This window comes from Hemicordylus capensis, chromosome 1 (assembly GCF_027244095.1).
Source record: "Hemicordylus capensis ecotype Gifberg chromosome 1, rHemCap1.1.pri, whole genome shotgun sequence".
Taxonomy (NCBI): domain Eukaryota; kingdom Metazoa; phylum Chordata; class Lepidosauria; order Squamata; family Cordylidae; genus Hemicordylus; species Hemicordylus capensis.
Window position 1 is genome coordinate 221802401 of NC_069657.1, and position 11941 is coordinate 221814341.

The 11941-nt window shown below is 44.4% G+C and overlaps 1 protein-coding gene across 12 annotated transcripts in view; it reads left to right on the forward strand.

Annotated features, from left to right (window-relative positions):
* The window catches only part of ABI2 (abl interactor 2), an 86995-nt gene that overhangs the window by 68077 nt on the left and 6977 nt on the right, over positions 1-11941 (forward strand). For 4 of the 12 annotated variants that reach the window (XM_053281154.1, XM_053281173.1, XM_053281135.1 and 1 more), the window contains 5 exons: positions 109-233; positions 2986-3174; positions 4577-4735; positions 9175-9261; positions 10734-10907. In XM_053281154.1, coding sequence (XP_053137129.1) covers positions 109-233; positions 2986-3174; positions 4577-4735; positions 9175-9261; positions 10734-10907 — 734 coding nt within the window. The remainder of the gene's footprint in view (positions 1-108; positions 234-2985; positions 3175-4576; positions 4736-9174; positions 9262-10733; positions 10908-11941) is intronic. The other 8 variants (XM_053281191.1, XM_053281212.1, XM_053281232.1 and 5 more) reach the window with 3 other exon arrangements.

An 11941-nucleotide genomic window follows, 5' to 3' on the forward strand; every position in this document is an offset into this window, starting at 1 on the left:
TCGCTTATTTCTCGCCTAACTGCAAAATTAGCAAGCTTCTTCTACATGGTCATTATGTGTTCAGCACGGAATGGACTATGGATACCTTGGTGGTTTTGATTTCTTTAGCAGCAGCGGGAGCAGTGGAGGGAGTCACCCCAGCAGTAGGAGCAGCAGTCGAGAGAACAGTGGAAGTGGAAGTGTGGGAGTCCCTATTGCTGTCCCCACTCCATCCCCTCCCAGTGTGTATCCAGGTAAATGGGGACCTGTCCTCTTCTCTTCTCTTGTTTTGTGCTTTGGTAGTTCACTTGATTTACAGCTGGGATTAGATTTTTTTTTTAAACTGTAGATGTGGATTGTTTGTTGTCTTTTTCCAGCACTGTGTAAACTTAGAAAACAGTAGTGCTTTGCATTGCTTCTATATTGTTTGTAATGTGTCAAAATGTCTTGTCTTTACTGCTTTTATGTGCATCCTTGGGTGACAAATGGAAGATTCCTTTTAAGCTAGTGGCAACAGAAGCATGTTGGGTAGATGATACCATGAAACATTTCTTCAGTTCTGTAGTTGAGGCTGTACGTTCGGAGTCATAGATTTTGGCATGTGGGGATGAGTTTGGGGCTTTGTGCTAGGTTATTTGAGAACTCACACACTCCCTGTGCCAGCTATCAGAGTATTTCAGACCCTGTGCAAAGAGGAGGATCATGGGTTTTTGTTCCAGGGTTTTTACTCCACACAGTAGCGTGGTTTACCATGTATGCATAAGAATAGTGATCTTTTGTTCAATTTGAGCACCTCAACTTAGGCGGTGGCGGGCCTGATTTGATTTTTTAAAAAATCCTACAATGGTTTGGAGCAAAATGGATGGACACAGTGAGATTCTCACGATTGGCCAAAAGCGGGCTAAGGGATCCTGGCCCGCTTTTGGGCGAGCGTTAGAACCACCGGGCTCGCTGGCGAGCCCAGTTTCCTCAAAGCGGGTATCCCGCTTAGGTAGCCCTCCCCTTAGATGAGATTAGCGGAGCGAGCGCTCCGCTAACCCCTTCTATTTGACCGTGTATTGCCACGATGTGGCTCCACGCCACAGCAACACACGAGGAGACCCCCGCTGGGAGGCTGAAACAAGCCTCCTCGCCCTGGGGGTCTCTCCAGGATGCCCCGCACACTTGTGTGGGACATCCTGGAACTTCCGGGGGCCATGCAGCCCCCAATTCCTGGAGCCCCAGCTGGCTCTGTGATGGCTCTGTGATGGCAGTTGTGTGGGCGGCTGGTGTGCTCGTCTGTGGGGAGAGCAGGCTAAGCCCGCTCTCCCAATTAACCCCATTCAGGCGAATCTCACTGATTGTGAGACTCACTTCAGGGTGCGGGTGGGGATCAGATTCCAGTTGTGTTCTAGTTAGAGAGAACTACATGGAATATGTTTAGATCTCAAGAGCATCTGCACAAAGTGTGGCCAGCACATTGGTTGTGGAGAGATTGTGGATTCTATTGGCAGCCCCTTCAGTCTAAGGGGATTCTGGACTTCAGGACAGCTTCAGAATAGATTGGTTTTATCTTAAAGGGATGTGCACAGAAGAACATTTGCATGTAAACAGTTTGGATTCTGGCATTCGAGGATACCACTTGAATATGAAAACAAAGGCCAATGTGTGCTGAAGGTATTGGGGCCGTCTCTTCCTCCATTACAAAGAACATGCTGTTAATTAAAGTTATTAGCAGGGAAGGAAAGCCAAATAATATAGGTGGTAACTATTTCATATCCCATGATCTCTTCATAATAATTGGATTCCTACTCTTTTGGGGTATGTATCCTCAGTGATTGGGAAACTGAACTGTCTTCTACAATATGGCATCTCTTAGGGTAGGGGTAGGCAGCCTTGGCTCTCTAGCTGCTGTTGAACTAGAACTCCCAGCCATAATAAATTGTGACTGAGGATGATGGGAGTTGTAGTTTAACAAGAGCTGGTGAGCCAAGGTTGCCTACCCTTGCCTTAGGGCAATCAATCAATAAAAATACATGGACCCTAAAGGTAAAGTGTGCCGTCAAAACGATTTCGACTCCTGGCGCCCACAGAGCCCTGTGGCTTTCTTTTGGTAGAATACAGGAGAGGTTTACCATTGCCTCCTCCTGTGCAGTATGAGTTGATGCCTTTCAGCATCTTCCTATATCACTGCTGCCCAATATAGTACCAGCGGGGATTTGAACTGGCAGCCTTCTGCTTGTTAGTCAAGCATTTCCCCCCCTGAGCCATTAATAATACAATAACCTGAGTGAAACTTCTTGCTTGGAAAAAGTAACAAGATGATGCAGTTGGTAAAGGCTAGTTGACCCTATTCTAGTTTTGGAATACATGATGATTGCAGTGGGGTAGATTTGCCCCTTATTTGTAGTCTCCTACTTTGTTGAGAAGCCACCAGATCATTTTTGGGCTAGCACAGAGAAAAGGAAGAGTTAGGCTGTGCTTCCATACACCTAAATGATTATTTCACTGCTATCCATATTTGCAGAAATACAGGGGGGGGAATCCTTTTTTCTCGTAAGCAGATTAGAGTATTGTAGCATGCTTCTTCCTTCCTAGCAAGCACTTCCAACAAAAGAAGAAAGCTAACATTTGTGAATGAGTGCCTTTTATTGTTTATACCAAAAATAAGGGGCAAAGCACACTTTCTCCTTCTACTATATAACTAATGTTGAATGAACTAAGAGTTATATGACTTATTTGTCCCCTTGAGTACTATGTGATAAATACTGCACTGTGTCATTTACATTTGTAAGCTAAATGTAGGGTGAATTCTTGCTCTTGGTTTACCTTTTTTTGCTGCATACATTAGGGCTAACCCCTTTCCCCACATAAACCTCATTCTTCTAACCTTCCTTCTCCTCACCTTTTTTTGCTAAAATTTTTAAGCATTTATGGAACATCTAACTCAGACTCAAAAAGCTTTTCTACTCCTTGCTAACCTGAACCACCTTATTAACTCCTCCTCTTCCTCCTCTTTTCACATAGCCCCTGCTAGCTCCGCTGGCACTTCTCCCCTACCTACTACTTCTGCCCCTGCTCCCACTCCTCTCCCTCCTGCTACTGCCCCATCCTCCGCTGCCCCAGATGCTGCGGCTGCTGCTGCAGGGGCTCAGCCCCTTGCTGATGGCTTCACTTCTCCAACTCCCCCTGCTGCCTCTTCCACTCCTTCTGCAGGTGAGTTTCTGCTCTGGTTTCTTTGTTGCAGGCAGCTGGACCAACTTGGAAGACATAATTGCTAGCCAAAGCAGCTCAGAGTTTATTGAATTATGATCTGTTTTTCCATATTTATCTGATTTGCATTGGAAAAAGAGTGGTATTTTGATTTCAGGCAAGACTTAGAGGTATTAAAATCCTGTTAATAGCATACCATGTCTCTGAATAATGTTGTTTGCAGGATGGTAACTATAGATTCTTCAGTTGTGGACTGTATGTACACTTGGCAGAATCCTGGTATCTGACATATTGAGATCAGCATGATCTGATACGGGCCAGTAGCGTTTGCTTTCTCTTAAAAGAATTGGAGCATTTCTTCTTGATTCAGTACATAGTCAAATGGAGGCTTAAGCAAGTCAAATTGCATTTATAATTTTGCCAAGTGAACCCCGTGAATATGCAAACATGGTATGTGCTCTCGAAGACTGAATGGTTATTGCTTACAATGGTAATCTGCTCCCCCCACCCCCATCTCCTGACAGTGGAGCTTGTGAATTAGGATGGTTTGGGTTATTATATTTCTTTGTGTGAGGTATAAAGATCGGTTTTTAAAATGCCCTGTTTTCATATTCATTACTGTTTGCTCAGGTTCTTGGACTTGTAGACAGTGATTATTCTAACAGCTGTTCTTTTTTTTTTACCGCTCACTGCCATAAATCTAAATTCAAAATTTTGTAGGTGTATTGTCTAACTCTATGGCATCTAAAATTTGTGTCATTGTTTTGAGAAGCTTTGAAGCATGGAGATAAATCTTAAGTTGGTGACAGTGTCTAAGGCATTTAAATATTTAGAGAAAGGAACTAATTACCAGTAGCAAAATTGATTTCTCAGATTTATTTCATTGACATTTGAAAAGTATTATTATGCTCTAGGCTTTGTGATAGCAGTGCTCCTAGATTGGGAGGATGTGGTGAATAATATTCCTCCACCTGAAATGAGCAACTTGGCAGAATCTTAAGTTTGGTCAGTAGTTATGTGTGAATAATTCAGCATTCTTTGACTTGTGAAACAAGTTAAAATTGGGAGTAACTTGGGACGGGTCTGGTCAGTAGTTATGTGTGAATAATTCAGCATTCTTTGACTTGTGAAACAAGTTAAAATTGGGAGTAACTTGGGACTGGTTCATGTATGCATATACATGTAAACACAAACCAGTTTGTCTATCATGCATAGTATGTCAGTTGAACTGCTTAATTTTAAAACACACAGAACTGTAGGGTTTTGTATTAATGTTTAATCACTGGTTATTATTATGGGAAACTGTGTTGTGTAAATTTTAAAGGTATATGCAGAAATCTAGGCTTCAGTTTTCAAAGAATTTTGTTCCCCTTGCCATCTGTATATTTTTCTTCTTCCAAAACAGGTCATCCTGTTCAGTTCTACAGCATGAACAGACCTGCAACTCGGCACACCCCTCCGACAATTGGAGGCTCTTTGCCATACAGGCGTCCTCCCTCCATCACTTCACAGAATAGCCTTCAAAACCAGGTGAATGGAGGACCATTTTATAGCCAGAACCCAGGTAAGATGGGCCATATGACAGAATTCATCACTTTACTCCATCATCAAAGATGCCAATGCTTGGAAGGGCCTAGCCCTAACAAGCATCACAAGACAGGGAATGTGCAGCTGCTGCTGGCCCACATACCCTCCCCTCAAATCTCATCATGGTCCTACGTCATAGAAACCAGTGTGATGAAGACCATATTCCACTCCTAGCAATAGTAGGGTTGCTGGAAAGAACCTCATGTGTCAGAGCCATGCTGGTCCAGCGGTGCTCCATTTAACAAATAGCAATACTTAGACTCAAATAGATGGCTTCTTTGGGTGAAGCACTGTTTTTTACTTCTGAGGTCTGGTTCTCACAAATAGTGGATGAGGTGGTCAGTGTTCCCTCTAATTTTTTTAACCAGTGAGTGGAATCCGTTTTGTTCTGGGTGGCAGTATCAAAGCAGTGTGCAGACATGTGCATTATTATGTACCACTGTAGATACAGCACACGTGTGTGCATGCACACACTCATTCACTCCATAAACGTGGAAGGAAAGAAGTGTATTTTACAATTCTATTCTATTTATACAATTCTTACACTTCACATTTAAGTATAATAAAAACAAGGCAGAATCTAAAACAAGGCATAATCAAAGCTGAAAAAGGAGCATGCATATACATTGCAAAGAATAGTTTCTTTTTGGAAAGAGGTTTGATTCCTACTTGGAGCTTATTCAGTGAAACACATTACAGCCCTGTTTTCTCTAAAAGCATCATCTTCCCATGTGGGGTCGTCGTCGTCCTCCTCCTCCTCAGATGTGGCCATTTGGTTATCCCATTATGGGAAAGAGGGGCTTTGCAAGCAGGTAATGCTAGAAAAGGCATTTTGTTGGTGACTGCTCATTATAATATTTTCCACACCAGTTAATATCTCTGGATGCATTGCAGAGAGCTTCCTAATATTTTTGCAAACTTCACCCCAACAGTTCCCTCCCACTCATCAGCACTCTAACTTTGCAACATGCTAATTTACAAAGAAAATGGATAAAAATTTGGTTCTTCTCAACTCTGAAATGCAACTTGAATTTGTTAAAAGGGACACCCTACCATTCCCTCCCCCAGTCTCCATCCTCAGGGACAGTCATGGGGGGAGAATCCTGTCATGGTTGCATGTGGGGAGTCTTCAGAGTCTTAAAGCACAGAAGCAACAGCAAAGAAAAGGACTGGCATGGGAGGGGGAATGTCAGGGATGCAAAGAGTAACGGGGCGGGGGAGAGAGAGAGAGAACAATGTTGCGGGGTAGGAATGTAGTTTGGCGGGGAGGAAAAGCAGACAAGAGAAGGCAAGAAGGTAAAAAAAGACAGCAGGTAAAGATGAGGGAAGGGGTGGGTGGGAAGAGGGATCAAAGAGAGAATTGGAACTCGGAAGGAAAGGGAAAGATGGGATGAGAGATCAGAGGAAGAGGAAAGGGGGGGGGGAGCCCCAAGAGGAAAGAGCTGCGAATGTAGCACTGGGGCGTGCAGGAGAAGGGCAAGGGGTCTGGGTTAATGTCCAAAGAGTCGCAACAGCAGCCAAAAATCACACCCCAAACTGACTCCAGAGGAGTCCCATAACGGACAAGGGGCAAGTAAGGAAAACTCAGGAGAAACTGCTACAGCAGCTCTCAGTAAAGCTAAACTAGTGACTGCACCCCAAACTCTGGCAGGAGTCCCAAAAGGGACAAGGGGCAGAGAAAGTCAAAGAAGGCAAAACAGAGCTAACAGTAGCACCGGAAAGAGTAGTAGTAGCAGCAGCAACTACCAAAACTAAAACAGAACAAGAACAAAGAAAGCCAAGTAAAAAGAGAACCAAGCCAGGACAAGGAGGAAGAGAAAGCAAAGCGGGGTGGGGGGGGGGGAGTGAGATGGGCTCCTGCCTGCTGGTTGCTGCTGCCTTGCACCCCTGCCGTGCGTGCAGAGCCCGGCTGGCTGGCAGGCAGCAGCATAGCCAGCCCTCACTGCCCCGCTGCCAATTGGGACTCCGCTTGCAGGAGAGAGCCGGTTTTGCAAAAGGCAACATGGCAGAAGGGGGAAAGACAGCCTTGGGAAAGGGGGCAATTGAAGCAGCCCTTTCAGCGCAGCTGCTGGAATCGGCTGGGCGGGGGGCGAACGCACTCAGCCACGCAGCTTTGAGGGAATACAGGAGGGGGTAAATCTGTAGGTGGAAGTTCACGTGATTGCATGGTGCTCACTCACTCACCCTTGAATGTAGGTAAACTAGACACTTGAGCGGAGACTCCGCCTGCTCCCTGACCTGGTTGTTTCTTCTTTGAAGAAATGTGGTATTATGGTAGAACATCCCAACTGCAGCCTGAAGTGGTGCAGGACAGACACAGATTTAGCACCGGTCTTCTTTGTGAGAATTAAGCCTCACGGTCGCACTTGGAAATATTCCTAAAGCTCCTCTCAGTGTGGAAAGACTCTGCAGCAGGCAGAGTAGGCTGAGGCTTACTTAGCAGAGGATGCTCATTGAATGTTGTGGCTCGGTTGGAGTTCTAACTTGGATTTCCCATATCAAACACTCTGCTGGGCCTAAGCGCCTCTGGGCACATTGTGACAAATGTGTGTTGAACATGGCTCTTTAGCATGTCCTGTATGATGCCTGCATATATGTGTTACACTTTTGTACTGGCATGTGAACCATTCTGCATGTGTATACTCAAAAGATAGTATCTGCTTGCAAACAGTTATATAGGAAGACCTGCCAAGATTTTTTCCTGTGCAAGCTTGTTTTCTTGATATTCATTGTGTTTTTTAAAATCTTTTGTTGTAGTAGGTGCCCTTTAGCAGTTGCCATTGCAAAGGATGCCAAATAGTCTGTAAATACGTTATAGAATTCTGATTCAATCTGTTTATCCAAGAAGAAAGGAATGACTTGAAGGGGGTTACTGACTTGAATTGTAGATCACAAAGAAAATAACTTTCCTTTGTGGCAAAGCAATAAACAAGAGGTTTTATAGATGTAGAATTTTAGTTGCTTGAAGGGTTGTTAAATTAAAGCAAGGTTCACGGACGTGGACCTCTTCCAGAGCAGGACTTGCAAAAAGACTCATTGTACAAGAGGTCTGATGGGGACAGTCAGTTTGCAGTGGTATCAGTAAAAGGAAGAACTGGCAAGACAGATGACCAAAAATGGCTTTTGAGAAACAGCTTGTTAAATTTACAGAGAGGGAACCTCAGAAAACAATTTTGAGATTATGAAGGGCAGAAGAGAGGGAAGAGGTGGGGCTTGATGGTGGTAAAACCTAGGATTGATTCTCTCGCTTCATTCATTCATTTATGGTGTGAAAAAACATCCTTAATGCAATAATGGCTGCCCAAGTGTGTTTACTATTAACTTCCTAAACATGTAGACTGAATTGCATCCCTGTAAAGCCTTTGTTATATTGCTACAGACATACCTCATACATGAAGAAAGCAATATGAAACTCTGCAGTCGGCAATAGCTCATGGCCTAAGGATAAAACTTCGGTGGCTTTTTAAAAAAAAACTTGCTTAGTGTTCTTGCATAGAAATGAATGAAATCCATTCACTCCTGAGGCATGGCAAAAAAACCCAAAGCCGGAGTCTGTGACATTGCTGAAAAGTGGGCAAAACCATCACCCTCAGGTCACCAGTGTTGGGGATTAGGTTTTGACCCAGGCTGAACTGTGTTTCTTGAAGACAGCTGCTTTACAATCCTATAAGTGAGAGCTCCCATTGACCTCCCTGGGAGAAAGTAAATACAGTTTCTGCAGCATGCCTTTGAGTTATTTCTGTCTTGATAGTTGTCTCAAAGCCCCCTACAGAATTGGAGCACTTTTCTAAAATCGTATTTAAACAATGAGATCATACAGTTCATTGAAGCTCTTCTGTTCATAGCTTTTCACTCAGTTGGAGAGACCTTGAGTGAAGTGAATTAAGTTCCTGCCCTAAACTTTCTCAGCTCAAACTAAGAAAAAGGAGTGTTGTGCAACTGTGTTTCTTTCAAATATTTAATTTTGTACATGAACTATAAAGCTGTTAATGTTTGACCTCTCGGAAGTGTGAACACAGATGCTGCAGAAATGAAGCAGTGAAAAAACTATGTGGGTTTGATCCATATCAAGTTCTTTCCCAATAGCCACACAAGTCTGTGATTTGGATGAAGCTGTTTCAAGAATATCTTTCTTTGGTGACTGTTGGAGATGTCACTTAAACATATCTCGTTACAGAAACAGGCAGTGCATTGGCTTCCCATGAAAGCTCTGCATGCTAAATGCTAGTTAAAGCAAGTTTTCATGTTGTCTTTGGCAGTGACTCTTAACTTGGGCAGCTAACGATTTCTCCCCCTTTAAGTGACACCACCTTTTGTATTTAGCAGGAAGCCTGACTGCCTGAATGATTTTTCATGTTGTGTTCAGTATGTTTCTAACTGGAGACTTCTTTTATTATTATGACTCCTCTGCTGCAGTGTCTCTTGCACCACCTCCTCCCTCCATCCTACAGGTAACTCCTCAGTTACCACTAATGGGATTTGTGGCCAGAGTTCAGGAAAATAGTAAGTGTGCTCTTTTATTGTCCTGTGGTTTAGGTAGAGAGAACTTCTTTGCGGGGATCTTAAAGCATAAGCTCGCCTATATATGCCAAGTGTGAGTGAAGCACAGGCAACCTTTGTTGCTGTAACACATCAGCATACATTATCATCTGTGTGTTTAGTGAACATGTGTGAGTAGATGGGTGAGAGGGAGGCTCCATCTCCAATGCTCGTACAACAGATCATGTCTAGTTTAATGCATGGAGGCTGTGTTCAGGCATTCAGGGAATGCACAGGGATTGGGGGTGGAGCCTGCCCCTCCACATGTTCTTTGTATGCATGGGTGATATCAACATTGGACTTCCTTCTACCTTTTAATCTTCTCATAAACTGTTTATTAAACACTGCCTGATTTCCAACCAGCAGCTAAAACCAGTGCTGCTGTTTGAAATGTGTGCTGCTGTAATAGTCTTCTATCAGATAAAGTAGGGGAAACCCCATTTCATGTGAGGGTTGCCCCATTGTGTGATCACCTATGGGGGTTGCATATTGAAACTCTAAAGTTTCTGCTTTACAAGTCTGCGTGGCGTCAGTGTGTTTTGCTTCTTGTGAATCTATATGCTAACACAAGGGGAGAGATGATATGTTAACCAGGAATTATCTTGTATAATTCTGGTATAACTGGGTGCAGATGGAAGGGCTGGTAGCATGTAACGTGGGGCATAAATTTCTAAAAGTGGTGTTAGTGTGGAGTCTCCCCTTCAGATACAATGTTGCAGATCAAGCTTTAGAGTTGGGCCTGGGAGATTTGTGGGACTGAAGTTCAACTGTCATTTCATCCATAATGGCCAGTTGTGTCTCTCAGTTGTAAAATGGACATTGGCTACGCCTCTTGTTGGGTAGATGAGAGAGAAAAAGAATTGTAAGGCGCTTTTTGCACTGACTATCTCTCTCTCTCTCTCTCTCTCTCTCTCTCTCTCTCTCTCTCTCTCTCTCTATCTATCTATCTATCTATCTATCTTCTATAAATTTAATTATCTGAGATGTACCTTTGGCTAATCCTATGCGTGGCAGCTCTCGCGAGGGTTCAGAAAGCTGCCGGATAGCCACGGGTATGGGTGGGGGGGAAGAAAATGGCGGCTGTGGTTTTGGCTAGTGGCAGGCCAGAAAGCAGCTGGGCTGGGGGTGGGGGGAGCTGGCCGGCTGACTAGCCAGTCAGCCTAAAAGCAGCAGTGGTGGAGAAGTGGGCTGGCCCGCTAGTGCCGGGGGCAGGGCGGAGAAGAAGCTGGCCAGCCCAAAAGTGGCAGTGGGTGGTGAGGGAGAAGTGGGTACTCCGGCCCACCAGCCTAAAAGCGGCAGCGAGGAGGAAGAAAAAAGTGGTGGCGGCGGAGGGTGGGTGGGGCGGCCGGAGGCGCAGATGTTCTGCACTTGACCCAGCTAGTATTATATATGCTTTTAAACTCCAAGAACTTAATGTAGATTTTCCTCTTCTTTAGTTTCAGATACACCACCTCCCCCACCTCCTGTAGATGAACCAGTCTTTGATGAGTCCCCACCTCCACCCCCTCCTCCAGAAGATTATGAAGAGGAGGAAGCAGCTGTGGTTGAATACAGTGACCCCTATGCTGAGGAGGATCCACCATGGGCACCAAGGACCTACTTGGAGAAAGGTACGTTGGCTGAAAATCGCATCGAATTGAAACAGAAGTTAACGGCTTTTCCAGTTATTTGACACCAATCGGGCATCATATATTTTACCAGTATCTACTAATCCTTGAGGTCCTTGGAATGTCACATAGTTTTGCCAAGTGATGGCACAACGTGCAAGGCATTTCTTTGCCATGTTGTGGCATATCTGAAGCATGGTCCTCCTCAGCAGAAGGCAAAGCGAATGCTAGCCTGTCCCTGTGCAGCGACTTCTTCCCTCTCAGCTTATGCTGGGTCCTGGTTGAAGGCACTTTGCTGCCTTTCTCAGGATTCCAAAACAAGTGGGGAAAGGTCTTGGATACACAGGTAGTAATCTTAACAAGTGAACTAGCACATGCTCCCATCTTGTCAAGTGGGTGAGAGAAACTTTCAAAATACATGAGGTGCAGAGATGTGGTACCCCTGTTTTCTGTATCTGCCCATTAGCAACTGCTGATCACCATTGTCTCAAGGCTGTATCATGTTGAATCCAGCTGCTAGAGAGATGCACATTTTTTGCTGTATCAGATGGGTACCAGCATGCAAAAGCATATTGAGTAGTAAGCATATCCATGGCTTCTTTTCCTCTTTGTGGTTGTACATCAGCTACTAGTTCAGGATCCTTTATTGAGGAAAGGAACAGAAATGAGAAGGTTGGAGTGTGAAGAAACCAAGCTAGTGGCCACGTGATTCAGTCCAGTGACTTTTCACACCATAGCCGAGAAAATATTTCTACATGGCAGCTCGCTATATGATTCTGTAGGCAACTGTACAGTAGAATTAAGTGGGGCTACCCAAACCCCTTGTAATTCTGTGTATGCCATGTTTAGAAGAACTACAGTAAGGTAGACAGGGAGTCTTGGTTGACAGGAGACTGGTACATCCTGGAGACCTCTTTGAACATAATACCTGTTGCTGTTTCAGTTTTTTGTCCCATGCAGCCATTGCTTGTACTGATTTCTGCTTGTTCCTGGAAAGGGGACTTGCCCCTTTATTCCATCAGTGCACAGTTTTGAGG